At 45.4% G+C, this 16,974-nt stretch overlaps 1 protein-coding gene across 1 annotated transcript in view; it reads right to left on the bottom strand.

Annotated features, from left to right (window-relative positions):
- Nucleotides 1-16,974, bottom strand: part of LOC128702840 (probable imidazolonepropionase) — a 77,253-nt gene that overhangs the window by 26,061 nt on the left and 34,218 nt on the right. Inside the window, exons 2-3 of the mRNA XM_070102629.1 lie at nucleotides 15,881-16,045; nucleotides 1,529-1,700 (exon numbers count right to left, since the gene is read on the bottom strand). Coding sequence (XP_069958730.1) covers nucleotides 1,529-1,700; nucleotides 15,881-16,035 — 327 coding nt within the window. The 5' untranslated portion in view covers nucleotides 16,036-16,045. The remainder of the gene's footprint in view (nucleotides 1-1,528; nucleotides 1,701-15,880; nucleotides 16,046-16,974) is intronic.

Here is a 16,974-nt window from a genome sequence, read left to right as displayed (position 1 = left end):
GATGTTACCTGATTAAGAGCCATTGGTTATCCATATTAAACTTACATGTGCTAGTGGCTTTGGTGTTTCAAATTTCATTGAGTAATGATCAGGTGACATCTCAGTTTTACACTGTTAACGTGATTTTCGCCTCCAGCTGCATCTGACCCACACATACTTCTACCTCTCCTTTCAGAAATATTAATACATGTACTTTGTATGACTTGAAGGAAAATTAGAGTTTTTCCTAGAGATAAGTTCGTTCAGCATATTTGTGTCTTTCTTTAAATATTTATCTGGGTCATGCCCTTCAGTCAGGTATCGTGATGCTAAGAACTCTGTGTTGTGCTTCTAGGCGACACGCGTCTTCCTCCAGAATAAATTACAGCCTAGCATTGTTTCTCGCTCTAATGTGAGAACTGGTTACAATTAGGTACAAACGTTTTGCTATAGTTTAAGATTCTGCTAGCGTGTTTGTGATGTTTTAATTATTGTATGAATATCATGTGATGTGTATGCCACAGTAGCTACGTGTAGTGGATAGTAAAACTACAGATACATTTTAAATGGTTTCGACAATATTCTAAACCCCAAAACACTGTCAACTGATGAAAGACATTTGATCCTCGGAAAGAGTCATATTATAATAATTACTAATAATTGTTCAAATGAGTAAGTATCTTCACAATGGTTTCGACTTTCACATCCAAATATAAAATTTTCAGAAAATATCAACCTTTTCCAAAACTTTCAGACAAGTTGCATCTTAGTGAGAGCCATAAACAATTACAGTCACTTTTTGATCTCTTAAGTGAATTAAGAAAAGTGTTGAGAACCATTAATTAAATAGTCTCATCAAGGTGGATTTTAATTATATCTTATTATGGATACTAATAATACTTTTGATACTGAACCTTGGTTCAGGAAAGAGGCTTTTCCTGCCATTTATGGTAATCAATTTTATGGTGATTCATTTTCTTGGAATTCAAACCTTATTTATAGAGCTGTTATTGAATTTCTGATGCAATGTAGATAACTCATAGCTCCATAATTCTATTCTCAAAAAATATCAGAATTGCATTTATGGCTGTAATAAATATTTTATGGCTGTAATAAATATTTTAGGGGTGTATTTTTTCCAAAATTTTTGGATATTTTAATGAAAGTGATCATCAATGAGCAATATATGAATAAAGGAGCAAAAGGAGCAAATCTTAGGAACCATTTTTATTTTTCTATAAACTTACATGAAAATGGGCCAGACAAATATTTTTGGTAGTGGATTTGGGTTTGAGAAAGACCAGCCTAGTATGGACCAGTAGGCCTGATATAGTGTTCCTCCTTATGTTCTTAAATTTGCAAAATTTACGTCAGGACCATTGCTAACAAGCATGCAATTTTTCATAAAGCTGAGGCTACTGAAAGAGGAGCTTTTAATCACTGACCTGACCCCTTTTAGGACATGTCACGTGTAAGAACTGACAAGGAAACAAATGATAATGTGTTAACTGCTTAAAATGCAACCTATTAACCAGTGGGTCATACATACTTTCATGGCAAACTCATGGACACGGTCGCCAGCCCACACAGGGTGAGTGTGAGCATCCACCAGCCCAGGTACAACAGAGCGCTTACGGGCATTCACCACTGTCTCCCATACAGCGTCTGGGAACTGAGCTTCCACCTCTTTGTCCAGACCCACTGCAGCGATCAGCCCGTCCCTGGTGGTGGACAAATTGATAAAAAAAAAGATCTAGAGTTATTGCCTACTTAAAATTAACTTTGTTACAGATAGTTTCCAGATTATCAGACGTAAATCGCAAAATTTCCACTTGAATCTCTCGCGTATTATCACAGCTCACGCTATAATTCATAGACACTTAGATCTAACCTTTATTAAACATGTCTTGCTTAGCGTGAGCTTTATCGGATTATATAGAGAAGTAGCACTCCTGTTCCTTGAGGGTTAGGAGTATGGTATGGACAGGTGAATGAGATCAAGGTGGCCCATGGCCTGATAAGCAACGCTCTTGCTTCACACGCTGTGTTCGTGGTTCAATCCTCGGCAAGGGTGAAAACATTGGGCGTGTTTCCTTACGCCTGTTGTCCCGTTCATCTAGCAAGCAAGTAGGTACCTGGGTGTTAGTCGACCACCTTTCTAAGGTTATCCTGGATGGCTAACCCTCCGGGAATTAAAATCTTATCTTAGGTTAACGGTGGAGGTCGAAAAAATTATCAGTCTTTCTTATAATAACTATTGGTCATTATAAGGAAGAGTAACTTGATAAAACTCCCATTAAGCAAACCTTTGCTTTGAAAAAAGCTCTCTATGTGTTTGATTTATTACTCATCTGTTTACTGCCTATCTTTTATACAAGGCTCACACTGCCTACTAATTCAGTGTACATATCTCTTTCATAATTATTCATTCGCTCCATTAAACCCAGTCAATAGGATAACATAACTGTCTTCATAACATGCCAACCAGCACAGCTTCAGGGATGGAAAATCCTGAGTCACATACCAACCGGAGTTCTAAGACAAACAGGAGAGGAGAGAGAGAGAGAGGGGGGGGATGGGTACTTTGCATTTTCTTGGCCTGTTAGAAGGCTTTTTACGCAATACCACACGAGACTGGTGCAAAAGCTAAAGGAGAAGGAATTAGAGGAAAAGCACTATAATGGATCAGGGAATACCTCACAGGAAAGAAACAAATGATGGTCCCTGACAAGGTGTCGGAATGAGTGCTTGTTTCGAGTCGGGTTTCACAAGAATCAGTTCTAGGGCCAGTGCTGTTTCTTGAATACGCGAATAACGTGAGTTCCTGTTCACAGATGATATGCAACTAATGAGGAGAGTGCAAACGGACAAATACCAGGAAAAGCTACAATGGGATTTGGATATGCTTTTAGCCTGGTCCGACAAATGGCTCTTCGAGTTTAACCCCACCAAGTGCAGGTTATGAAGCTAGGGGAAGGACAAAGAAGATTGCACGCGGAGTACAGGCAAAAGTACAGACAAAAGCTTCGAACCTCACTCGAGAAGGATCTTGGAGCGACTGTCATACTGAGCACTTTCCCTGAGGTGCACTTCAACTAAATAGCTCCTGCAGAATATGCATGTCTGTAAACCTAAGAAAAGCATTTTGATATCCAAGATAAAAGTCATAGACGACATTGTATACTGTGTACGTCAGGCCCATACCGGAATATGCAGTATCACTATGAAACTCCCACTTGGTCAAGCATTTGGGGAAAGAGGAGAGGTTTACAACAAGACTAGTCCCAGAGCTAAGAGGTATGTCCCATGAGGAGAGGTTAGAGAACAGAAGGGTTTAGAAGAATATGATAACGTGCAACATATTAAGATGAGCTAACAAGGTGAATAGGAACAGAATGTTTGGGAGATGGGAAACTGTGACTCAGATGAGTCATGGGGATGTTAGGGTGGTCAGGAAGTGAAATATCTGGAGAGTGAAGTAGTAGACGTGGGATCCATACATAGCTTTAAGATGAGGAACAATAAGGCTGTTGAAGTCGGAAGAGAGTAGACATAGTAGTAACCAGTTAAAAGGTGGGGACAGGAGCTGTGAATTGACCCCTGCAACTATATATATATAAGTGAGAAGCACAGAAATGGCAACCCATGACAACTAGTAGAAGGGAAGTCGAGGACGAAGACTGAGGACATGAGTGACTGAGAAGGAACTGACGTTAGCAGAGCTTAAGTGTAAAATGGAACAAGAGTCGGAAAAAAAAGTTTAGGGATTTTTGCAAAACGATGGAGAAGGTAACAACCCCCCCGTCCCCGTCACCCACACAGACTCCCTTCAGTCCTTAGCCTCCCTCACCCACACACAGACTCCCGTCAATCCCTAGCCTCCCTCAGCCACACACAGACTCCCGTAAATCCCTAGCCTCCCTCACTCAGGCACAGACTCCCTTCAATTCCCAGCCTCCCTCACCCACACACAAACTCCCTTCAATACCTAGCCCCCTCACCCACACACAGACTCCCTTCAATTCCTAGCCTCCCTCACCCACACACAGACTCCCCTTAATCCATAGCCCCCCTCACCCACACACAGACTCCCCTCAATCCCTAGCCCCCCTCACCCACACAGACTTCCCTCAATCCCTAGCCCCCCTCACCCACACACACTCTCCCCTCAATCCCTAGCCCCCCTCACAAACACAGACTTCCCTCAATCCCTAGCCCCTATCATCCATACACAGACTCCCCTCAATTCCAAGCCTCCCAACCCATACACAGACTCCCCTCAATCCCTAGCCCCTCCCTCACCCAGACACTCCCTTCAATCCCAAGCCTCCCAACCCACACACAGACTCCCATCAAGCCCTAGCCCGCCTCACCCACACTCAGACTATCCTCAATCCCTAGCCCCCCTCACCCACACACAGACTCCCCTCAATCCCTAGCCCTCTCTCCCACACATAGACTCCCCTCAATCCCTAGTCCCCTTCACCCACACACAGACTCCCCTCAAGCCCTAGCTCCCCTCACCCACACACAGACTCCCCTCAAGCCCTAGCCCCCTCACCCACACACAGACTCTTCTCAATCACTAGCCCCCCTAGCCCCCCTCACACACACAGACTCCCCTCAAGCTCTAGCCCCCCTCACCCACACACAGACCCCTCTCAATCCTTAGCCCCCTCACCCACACACAGACTCCCCTCAATCCCTAGCCCCCCCTCACCCACACACAGACTCCCCTCAATCCCTAACCCCCCTCACAGACACACAGACTTCCCTCAATCCCTAGACCCCTCACCCACACACAGACTCCCTCAATCCCTACCCCCCTCACCAACACATAGACTCCTCTCAATCCCCAGCCCCCCCTCACCCACACAGGCTTCCCTCAATCCCTTGCCCCCTCACCCACACACAGACTCCCCTCAATCCCTAGCCCCCTCACCCACACAGACTTCCCTCAATCCCTAGCCCCCCTCACCCACACACAGACTCGCCTCAATCCCAAGCCTCCCAACCCATACACAGACTCCCTTCAATCTCTAGCCCCTCCCTCACCCAGAGACTAACTTCAATCCCTAGCCCCCAACCCACACACAGACTCCCCTCAATCCCTAGCCCCCCTCACCCACACACAGACTCCCTTCAAGCCCTTGGCCCCCTCACCCACACACAGACTCCCCTCAATCCCAAGCCCCTCTCACCCGCACACAGACTCCCCTCAATCCCTAGCCCCCTCACCCACACACAGACTCCCCTCAATCCCTAGCCCCCTCACCCACACACACACTCCCCTCAGTCCCTACCCACCTCACCCACACACAGACTCCTCTCAATCCCTAGCCCCCCTCACCAACACACAGACTCCCCTCAAGCCCTAGCCTCCTCACCCACACACAGACTCCCCTCAATCCCTAGCCTCCCTCACCCACACACAGATTCCTCTCAATCCCTAACCCTCCCTCACCCACTCACAGACTCCCCTCAATCCCTAGCCCCCCTCACCCACACACAGACTCCTCTCAATCCCTAGCCCTCCCTCACCCACATACAGACTCCCCTAAATCCCTAGCCCCCCTCACCCACACACAGACTCCTCTCAATCCCTAGCCCCCCTCACCAACACACAGGCTCCTCTCAATCCCTAGCCCCTCCTCACCCACACACAGACTCCCCTCAATCCCTAGCCCCCCTCACCCACACACAGACTCCCCTCAATCCCTAGCCCCTCTCACCCACACACAGACTCCCCTCAATCCCTAGCCCCCATCACCCACACACAGACTCCCCTCAATCCCAAGCCTCCCAACCCATACACAGACTCCCCTCAATCCCTAGCCCCTCCCTCACCCACAGACTCCCTTCAATCCCTAGCCCCCAACCCACACACAGCCTCCCCTCAATCCCTAGCCCCTCTCACCTGCACACAGACTCCCCTCAATCCCTAGCCCCCCTCACCCACACACAGACTCCCCTCAATCCCAAGCCCCTCTCACCCGTGCACAGACTCCCCTCAATCCCTAGCCCCCCTCACTCACACACAGACTCCCCTCAATCCCTTGCCCCATCACCTACACACAGACTCCCCTCAATGCTAGCCCCCCTAACCCACACACAGACTCCCCTCAATCCCTAGCCCCCCTCACTCACACACAGACTCCCCTCAATCCACCCTCCCTAACCCACACACAGACTCCCCTCAAGCCCTAGCCCCCCTCACCCACACACAGACACCCTTCAATCCATATCCCCCCTCACCCACACGCAGGCTCCCCTCAATCCCTAGCCCCCTCACCCACACACAGACTCCCTTCAATCCCTAGCCCCCTCACCCACACACAGACTCCCCTCAATCCCTAGCCCTTCCCTCACCTACACACAGACTCCCTTCAATCCCTAGCCCCTCTCACCCACACGCAGACTCCCCTCAATCCCTAGCCCCCCTCACCCACACACAGACTGCCCTCAATCCCTAGACCCCCTCACCCACACACAGACTCCTTTCAATCCTTAGCCCCCCACTCACCCACTCACAGACTCCCCTCAATCCCTAGTCCCCCTCACCCACACACAGACTCCCCTCAATCCCTAGCCCCCTCACCCACACACATACTCCCTTCAGTCCCTAGCCCCCTCACCCACACACAGACTCCCCTCAATCCCTTGCCCCCTTTCACCCACACAGAGACTCCCCTCAATCCCTAGCCCCCAACCCACACACAGACTCCCCTCAATCTCTAGCCCCTTCCTCACCCACGCACAGACTCCCTTCAATCCCTAGCCCCCCTCACCCTCATACAGACTCCCCTCAATCCTTAGCTCCCCTCACCCACACACAGACTCCCCTCAATCCCTTGCCCCCTTTCACCCACACAGAGACTCCCCTCAGTCCCTAGCCCCCCTCACCTACACACAGACTCCCCTCAATTCCTATCCCCCCTCACCCACACACAGACTCGACTCAATCTCTAGCACCCTCACCCACACATAGACTCTTCTCAATCCCTAGCCCCCTCACCCACACACAGACTCCCCTCAATCCCTAGCCCCCCTCACCCACACACAGACTCCTCTCAATCCTTAGCCCCCCTTCACCCACACACAGACTTTCCTAGCAATCCCTAAGCCCCCTCACCCACACACAGACTCCCCTCAATCCCTAGCCCCCCTCACCCACACACAGACTCCCCTCAATCCCTAGCCCCCCTCACCCACACACAGACTCCCCTCAAGCCCTAGCCCCCCTCACCCACACACAGACTCCCCTCAAGCCCTAGCCCCCCTCACCCACACACAGACTCCCTTCAAGCCCTAGCCCCCTCACCCACACCCAGACTCCCCTCAATCTTTAGCCCCCTCACCCACACACAGACTCCCTTCAAGCCCTAGCCCCCTCACCCACACACAGACTCCCCTCAATCCCTAGCCCCCCTCACCCACACACAGACTCCTTCAATCCTTAGCCCCCCTCACCCACATACAGACTTTCCTCAATCCCTAGCTCCCCTCAACCACACACAGAATCCCCTCAATTCCTAGCCCCCTCACGCACACACATACTCCTCTCAATCCTTAGCCCCTTTTCACCCACACACAGACTCCCCTCAATCCCTAGCCCCCTCACCCACACACAGACTCCTCTTAAGCCCTAGCCCCCTAACCCATACACAGACTCCCTTCAAGCCCTAGCCCCCCTCACCCACACCCAGACTCCCCTCAATCTTTAGCCCCCTCACCCACACACAGACTCCCCTCAATCCCAGCACCCAGACTCACCCACACACAGACTTCCCTCAATCCCTAGCCCCCTCAACCACACACAGACTCCCCTGAATCCCTATCCCCCCTCACCCACACACAGACTCCTCTCAATCCTTAGCCCCCCTTCACCCACACACAGACTTTCCTCAATCCCTAGCCCCCTCACCCACACACAGACTCTTCTCAAGCCCTAGCTCCTCCTCACCCACACACAGACTCCCCTCAATCCCTAGCCCCCCTCACCCACACACAGACTCCCCTCAATCCCTAGCCCCCCTCACGCTCACACAGAATCCCCTCAAGCCCTAGCCCCCCTCACCCACACACAGACTCCCCTTAATCTCTAGCCCCCCTCACCCACACACAGACTCCCTTCAAGCCCTAGCCCCACTCACCCACACCCAGACTTTCCTCAATCCCTAGCTCCACTCATCCACACACAGACTCCCTTCAAGCCCTAGCCCCCCTCACCCACACACAGACTCCCCTCAATTTCTCGCCCCCGTCACCCACACACAGACTCCCTTCAAGCCCTAGCCCCCCTCACCCACACCCAGACTCCCCTCAATCCCTAGCTCCCCTCATCCCCTCAAGCCCTAGCCCCTCTCACCCACACACAGACTCCCCTCAAGCCTTAGCCCCCCTCACCCACACACAAACTCCCTTCAATACCTCGATCCCCCTCACCCACACACAGACTTCCCTCAATCCCTAGCCCCCCCACACCCACACACAGACTCCCTTGAAGTCCTGGCCCCCCTCACCCACACACAGACTCCCTTGAAGTCCTGGCCCCCTCACCCACACACAGACTCCCTTGAAGTTCTGGCCCCCCTCACCCACACACAGACTTCCCTCAATCCCTAGCCCCCCCCTCACCCACACACAGACTCCCTTGAAGTCCTGGCCCCCCTCACCCACACACAGACTCCCTTGAAGTCCTGGCCCCCCCCTCACCCACACACAGACTCCCCTCAATACCTAGACCCCCTCACCCACACACAGACTCCCTTGAATCCCTGGCCCCCCTCACCCACACACAGACTCCCTTGAACTCCTAGCCCCCCTCACCCACACACAGACTCCCCTCAAGCCCTAGCCTCCTTCACCCACACACAGACTCCCCTCAATCCCTAGCAACCAAGAAGAAATGGTTATACTTATAACAATTTATTTTAAATGGTTGGACCGGTAAGCTATCGGAAGGTCTTGGTCAGATGACCAAAAGCTCTCCTATGGCGGGTCATCATCTGACTAAGACCAGCGTCAGGAAAACTTGCCCTGCTTCTTGACAAACCTTACCTAACTTAACCTAACTCTAGCAACCCCCTCACCCACACAATCTTTCCTCAAGCTTGCCCCCTCTTCAACCCAAACGCAATATCTCATAACAAGCCTTACCCCACCCTCCTTCTCACACCTACATTCTTCTCCCCCATCCCTCCCTCAATGCTAGTTTCTTCTTCACAACTGTCCTTCACTCCAATCCCCAGATTGTATTCCCACCTTCATCTCAACCTCATCATTCAACCCTGTCTTCATCCAAGATCCTGGCCCTTCCACTACAAAAAAAAAACACCGCCTCACCTTTGCTCCTAACTCACACAAATCCTTCCCACCCCCAACCCATATGCCAGGAATTCAGAAACTTCAGAACCAGAACATAGTAAAAGAAAGGAGGCTGAAAGTATGGTACACTAATGCAGATGGAATAACAAATAAAAGTGATGAATGAAACAAACGAATAGTGAAGGCATCCCCAGACAATATAGCACTCACAGAGATAACAGTGCAATGGGAGCCAGAATAACCCACATGAGTAGGGTAAAGATGCTGATCATGGGTGACTTAACTATATTGAGGACCAGAAACATGAAGGGCTAAGATGCTGGATATGATAATGGAGAATTTCTTGCACTAGCATGTTAGGGACACAACCAGAAAGAGAGAAGGTAAATGCAAAGCTGGGAGTTGTATTTACACTGAGTGAATTTGACAAAGGGAATACTACATTTGAAAGGCCCCTCGGTGCCACTGACTGCATGATTCTGAGTTTTGAATATCTTTTGGAAGTAAATTTGGAGAGAGAAGCTACACAAGGACAATGTGAGAAGCCAGACTTCAAAAAAGGTGACTAAACAGGCATGAGACAATTCCTGAATGAGGTTAAGTGAGAAAGAGGACTAGAAGGAAGGAAATTAAAGAACAAAAAGGCACAATTCTGTGACTGGAACAAGTCACAAATAACCCGCACATAGTGAGAATCTTACTACGACGTTTAGGTCCGGCTTGGACCATTTACAAAGTCACACTAATGTCCCAAACGGACCGTAAACGTCGTCGTAAGTTCCTCTCTCTCTCCTATGTGTGGGTTATTTGTATAGGAAAGAAATTAAATGAGATGATTCATTATATGGCCGAAAAGTGCAGGGAGGCAGAGAAGAGATTCATACACAGGAGCAAAGGAAGCAACGGTAACAACAGCATGACTCCAAGGTTCACCCGGAGGTACGGGAAGGTATAGAAGTATAGGAAACAATGAACTAAGGAAAACAAGGAATTGAGCCAGATACAAGTATACATGGGTAAGAAGAGAGTTCCACTGGCAATTTGAGAATGATATAGCATCGAAAGCCAAATCCAGCCCATAGTTGTTGTACAGCCGATTCAGGAGGAAGACAACGGTAAAGGACCAGGTAGTCAGTCTGAAGAAGGAAGGAAGAGAGATCACAAGGGATGACCAAGAAGTCTAGAAGTAGCTAAGTACGAAATTTAGGGAAGTATACTCAGAGGAAACAGATAGACTACCAGTAAACTGTAGCAGTAGAGTGCACCAGTGAGCGCTGGACACAATCATACAATAAGGGAGGAGGTGAAGAAGCTATTGTCTGGGCTAGATACCTCGAAGGCGTTGGGACCAGACAATATCTCTCTATGGGTCCTCAGAGACAACGCAGAGGCACTGAGTGTACTACTAGCAACAATCTTCAACAAGACTATTGACACATGTTAACTACAGGAGGTGTAGGAAATAGCAAATGTAGTCCCAGTTTCTAAGAAAGAAAATGACACGTAGCACTGAACTATTCAAGCATGGTCTCCGGGGATTTCATTTTCCTGTATGTTATGGCCTCACGAGTGATACTATATTCTGCCCATCGCTGAAACAAATGGGGTGAATAGTGACCAACGTGGTTTCGAATCCTGCTGGCTGCGATATTTCTTTGTATATACTTTCGCTTCTTTCTGTGATGGGCATTGAGTACAGTATCGCTAGTGAGGTCAGAACATACATTAAAAGAATGAAATAGCTGGAGACCATGTTTGAGGCTTACTGGTGTGGCCGGCGCTAGGGAGGAAACAAGTGATATCACTATACAAATAACCTGCACATAGGAGAGAGGAGCTTACGACAACGTTTAGGTCCAACTTGGACCATTTACAAAGCCACACTAACACAGAAGAGTGAGGGAGCCAATATAAATAGGCGAGGAGTACAAGGACAGGAACAAGAAAGGAAAAAAAGGAAGTAGTGGTAATGGTAAGGTTGGTAGCAGAAGTAGTAGAGAGAGTAATTCAGTGGCACAAGAGAGAAAGGGAAGTGAAGGGAAGCAATTGCAAAAGTAGATGAATGGACGAGAAGACGTATTAGAAGTAGAATTGGAGTCAGTATGAAAAAGGAGCACTGCAGGAGCCTATAATGGGTAGGACCAAAATTGACCTACAGAACACACTTAGGCAGAAGAAAGGAAAATAAAGAAAACGGAAAGAATTAGGAGATTTAGATTTTGCCACCGAAGTTGCTAGTTTATTGTGCACCCCATATCCATCCTGTGGACGGCAGCGCAAGAGCATATGGATACACAAAAGGCCTAGGAACTAGGCCCCAAAAGGGTTAACAGGTGTACATATGCGTTATTATTTATCTACATATCTACAGTTCACATCTGTTACATGCAAATTTAGGAAATTTGCTTAGTATATCTGGTATCTTATTTTCATTAATAACATATATTGACATGTCACATAGGTTATTATACTGTCTGTCTATGTATGCCTCAATAAGCGGACAATTAAGCACATAGTGTTCAAGACAGTGACCATATGCCTGACCACATAATTTACATTTAGTTTGATCATCATCTGTGTGTCTCCCAGACTGCCAGAAATACTTGTAACCAAGCCTAAGCCTGGCCACTACAATATCAGTCAGTCTGTTCACATTGCAAGTTGCTCCATAAACATACTTATCTACGTTCATGTTATCATAGTGGGTTATAGATCTACTCAGGCTTCTAACTGCATTCCTATAACAATCATTTTCATTATTTACTTCTCTCCTAATATTAGTCCTAATGCTAGACACAGATATACCAAAGTTATATTCTACATTCTCCTTCTGGGTACTCTTCTTGGCTAACATATCAACTTTATCATGAAAGAGTAATCCAATGTGTGATGGGATTCATAGTAATTGTACATTAATTCCTTGTCCCTGATTTTTGAGTATCTATACCTGGCTTCCCCAGTGAGTATGTTGTTGGAGTCATTATATGAGTCAAGAGCCTTTAATGATGACATAGAATCAGTAATGATGATAGAGTCAAGCTCAGTGTCATAGGTTAGCTTTAGCGCCATTAGGATTACAAACAATTCAGTTTGCAGTGTAGACGCCCAGTTGTTAATTCTTATGCCTAACTCAACAAATTTATTATCGTTCTTAACTAGGGAGGTGGCAACAAGAGCAGATGCAGCCCTGCCAGAAGAGTCCTGTTTAGATCCATCAGTGTATATAACTTGTGATAATTGAATTAGGAGAAGTTGGGAAAAGAAGAGAAGAAAGGATTAGGTCAAGTTACGGGTGTTCTGAAGTTTGGAGCATTTTACAATGTAATGCGAAAGGAAGGCATCTACAGAGACAAAGCCAGAACTAAGATTCATACAAGGAAAGTTGTGTATACGAGATGCTTCAATAAGACAGTAACTGTGAAAGCTAGAAGTAGGAAAGACAGTTTTAGCAGATGACCAGTCAATAGGACGACTGTGATCTCTAACATGACAGAAAAGAGCAGTAATATAGTTCATACCTCTCCTCCTGCTATTAATGCTTTCCGTGTCTACTCTATCTCATGCTTCTCTTGTCCTCTCCAATACCTTGGAGAGACTGGTCTCTCTCTTTCTGAAAGACTTAAAGAACACAAAATAAGTGTAAAACTTGCCAACACCAATAATACTCTTTTCTGTCATGTTAGAGATCACAGTCATCCTATTAGCTGGTCATCTGCTAAAACTGTCTTTCCTACTTCTAGCCTTTACAGTTGCTGTCTTATTGAATCCTCCCTTATACACAACTTTCCTTATATGAATCTTAGTCCTGGCTTTGTTTCTGTAGATGCATTCCTCTCCCATTACATTGTCAAATGCTTTAAACTTCAGAACACTCGTGACTTGACCTAATCCTTTCTTCTCTTCCTTTCCCTACCACCTCTTCGTTCCAGTTTTTTTTTTCATTTTCTTTCTTTGTTTTCCTTTCTTCTGCTTAAGTGTGTTCTGTCCGTCAATTCCCCCCTTCCTGCGTTTTTGATCCTACCCCATGTGAGCTGAGCTCTGCTGTTGTGCTCTTTTTTCAGACTGACCCCTCTTCTACTACTGCGTCTTTTCCTCCATTCCTCTACTAATGCTTCTACCTTTACCATTGCCTCCCTTCACCTTTCACTCCCCTTTCTCTCTTGTACCACTAAACTACTCTCCCTACTGTCTACTACCACTATTACTTTTACTACCACTTCCACTACCAACCTTACCACTACAACTACTTCCTTTCCTTCCTCTCTTGTGCTTGTCCTTGTCCCCCTCGCCTTTATATACTGGGTCCTTCACTCTGTTGTGTTAGTGTGACATTGTAAATGGTCCAAGTCGCACTGAAACATCGTAGTAAGCTCCTCTCTCCAATGTACTGGTTATTTGTGTATTGTTCCAGTCAAGGTATTGTGCCTTTTTGTTCTTTCAGATGATCTCACAATATGCCAAATATTTGCTGTGAAAAAATAGTGAATTTCCAAGCGTTTCGTGTATTTCTCACATTATCAAGGAATTGCAAAACTAACAGGACAGCAGAAGGCATATAATGCTTATATGTCACCTCACGTCATGATAGTTAAACTTTCTGTATTCTCATCCAAGGTTTTGAGAGCTCTACATATTTGCTGTCTAGAATTTATAAATGAAGAAATTTTGAAGATTTATGAAAGAGTTAATCAACAAAAAATACCCAAAAACCATAAATGATAATGTATATAATATTACCAGAAATACATTTTACAATTCGAAAAAGGACAAACATATTCAACTAAGAATATGTTGGATCTCTCTTACCATGAAAACCTTCTTGACATGCCTTCTTTACTTCAGAATTTTTAAATAAAAAATGTATTTAAAATCTTAAGAATTCCTCATAAAATGCTGTAAAAAAACAATAAAGTTTATTATGAACAGATTGGAAAAAGTCTTGAACTAAGATTACAACATAAATATAGCATTCATATGAGATTTAAACCCCTTAATCGATTTTCAAAAAGCCGAGAAACTTGTATCAAACAGGTATGTGATTGACAGGAATATAATCAAGTTCCATAAAAATAATATTGATTTTAATATGAATATTAGTTCAGGGTTTTATATATATTAGATTCTTTTATAATTGATAGAATTTGTGAGGAATTTAAGCAAAGTCTGACATGTCACTCAGACTGTACTTGTCATGTGACCTGTCAGAATCTTCGGCACACTCCTATTACAACCCAGGAGTCCCAAAGGCCTGATATCCTGGGTGTAAAGGGAGCAAAATAAACACGGCATAAAAACTTTTGACTTGTATTATCCTTCACCAAGTAAGAACAGAATTATGTACACTATATACACTAATTACAACAATAGGTATTAGTGCACTCCACGGTAAGCAAGGCAGAACAGAAGCCACTAGAGAGCAGACCGTGCTTCAACCAGCTCTAGAATGGGAATGACAAGGGCAGACAGGTGTGTGGTACCCACAACACATCTGTGATTGCCAAAGCCATCTTCTCATTGGCTGGAACCTGGGTACTGATTGAACTATAGGGCCCCATCATCAACCCTTAGTACCTGGTTCGCTGGTTGGGGGAGATAGCCTTTCAATGAGAGTCTGCACACGCGCCGAATAAAGGTTACGCACACTTTCCATGCCACAACTCCTATGCTCAGCGTGCTGAGTCAGGTGTCAGGTGTCAGGTCATGAGTCAGGTGTCAGGTCATATGTCAGGTGATATATCAGACTTATAAGTTCTGCTCTTTTATTATTTTTACAATTCCTTGATAATATGAGAAATCACGAAAGCGGTTGGAAACTCACTATTTTTCGCAGTGGTTATTTTGCATATATATATGTTCACGTATAACTTACTTTAGCTTTTTATGAATAGTTTATCTCTGGCTTCTAAAAAAAACAATTAATTTACTAGCCCTATTACTGACTCCTTTTTTTCAATAATATAATTGATATTCCCTGATTACTAGATTTTATTAATTGCATCTGATATTTGACGTTTGATGACGTTCTTTATTACGACCAACTCAACTTTATTAACCCGAGTAATAAATGGGAACTTAAACCTTATCAAACATTAATATTAATCTTATTATTCTTTGATACTTGAAAATTAAAATATTCTCTGCTGTTTAGGTTGGTTTTAATTCGCCATGTTTCAATATATGGCGCAAACTAAAAAAGTCTAACTTCAACATATAAACTTTAATATTAGTAAAGTCATAATGAATTCAATTTAATAGAGGTGTATTCTGTTGTTCTTCATGCTCCAAAACATAGGTAAAGAAGGACCTTCACTATTGAACTCAGCAGACAGCACAGAAAAAATCAGCTTTCCGTATTTTTTCCTGTAGAGCTCTCTTAACCTGTCTCAAGTGAGCTTTATTCTCATTCTTCGAGAAGTTGTTGGTGTAGTTCCTTATTAACTTGTTAAACACAGCTTTAACGCAGCTTAACTGATGACTCTGCAGTTCATGTTGCTCTGCAAGTGAATTACATCGCGCTTGTTATAAATATGCTTTCCTGGAGTATAGATTATTAATTAGGTGAGGCGTTACTCACTTATCAACAGCGATAGAGACTCCCTGGTCTTTTGTTGCATTGATGATGGCAAGGTGGTTCATGGCAGCCTTCAGCTTGACCTTCTCACCAGCTGCTGCGACTCGCACCACCTGCGAGGCGCCGCGCACCAGCAGCCGCATCTCACGTCCGCTCATTTTGCGCACTCTGCAGCAAGATGGAAATATTACACACAAACACACACACATATTCATGATCATGGACATATGAACAGGAAGATCACCTGATTAAGTGAAAAAAAAAAAAGTTTGTACCACTTGATGATGTTAACTCTGTCTGACTTTTTTGGGTTATCCCAGGTTCTCTACACACATGCTGCTATGTATGATAATTCTATGTAACTGTATTTGTGTATACCTGAATAAACTTGCTTACTTACTTACTTACTTAACTTTGCCAGTGGCACTTGTGTCATAATGCATCATTATGTGCGTAAATGTGAAAAGAAAATCATGAATTTAGATGATTTGCTCTCAGATGTTCATGGAATGTGTAAGTATTTTATTCACTGTGGCACAGTATCAGTTTTTCTTAAAATAAATATCCGATCTTTGTCTATTATAAATAACTTTTTGTTGTTATAACTTGCTTAAATACATTGATAACATGCCAATTAATTAAATAATAACTGCAAATAAATAATTAGATCATAATCACAAATGAGATGATAGGAGAAAGCTTAAACCAACAAGTAACACAACACAACGTTGCAAGAAAGCCTGTATTTGTTGCTTTAACAAAGGTTACCTTGTCCCGTAGCTTCGACGCTAGCGCACTCGCCTCACACACAGTGAGGGCCTTAGTTCGAATCCCCGGTACGGCTGGAAAACATTAGGACGTGTTTCCATAAGACATCTGCTTTCTATGTTCACCCATCAGTATAAAATTGATACATGGGTGTTAGTTGACTGGTGTGGGTCGCATCCCGGGACAAAATTAACCTAATTTGCCTGAAATGCTCTGCATAACAAGCGGCTTTCTATGTTGCGGTATGTCATTGATGTCAGCTAAGCCTGTATACCTTGTACATGTACTTGTAGAAATAAGGATATTATTATAAAAAAAGTCGTCTAATA

The sequence above is a fragment of the Cherax quadricarinatus genome, chromosome 82 (genome assembly GCF_038502225.1).
Source record: "Cherax quadricarinatus isolate ZL_2023a chromosome 82, ASM3850222v1, whole genome shotgun sequence".
Classification (NCBI taxonomy): Eukaryota; Metazoa; Arthropoda; class Malacostraca; order Decapoda; family Parastacidae; genus Cherax; species Cherax quadricarinatus.
Note: the sequence above shows the minus strand (reverse complement) of the source record. Positions and strands in the feature narration are given on the sequence as shown.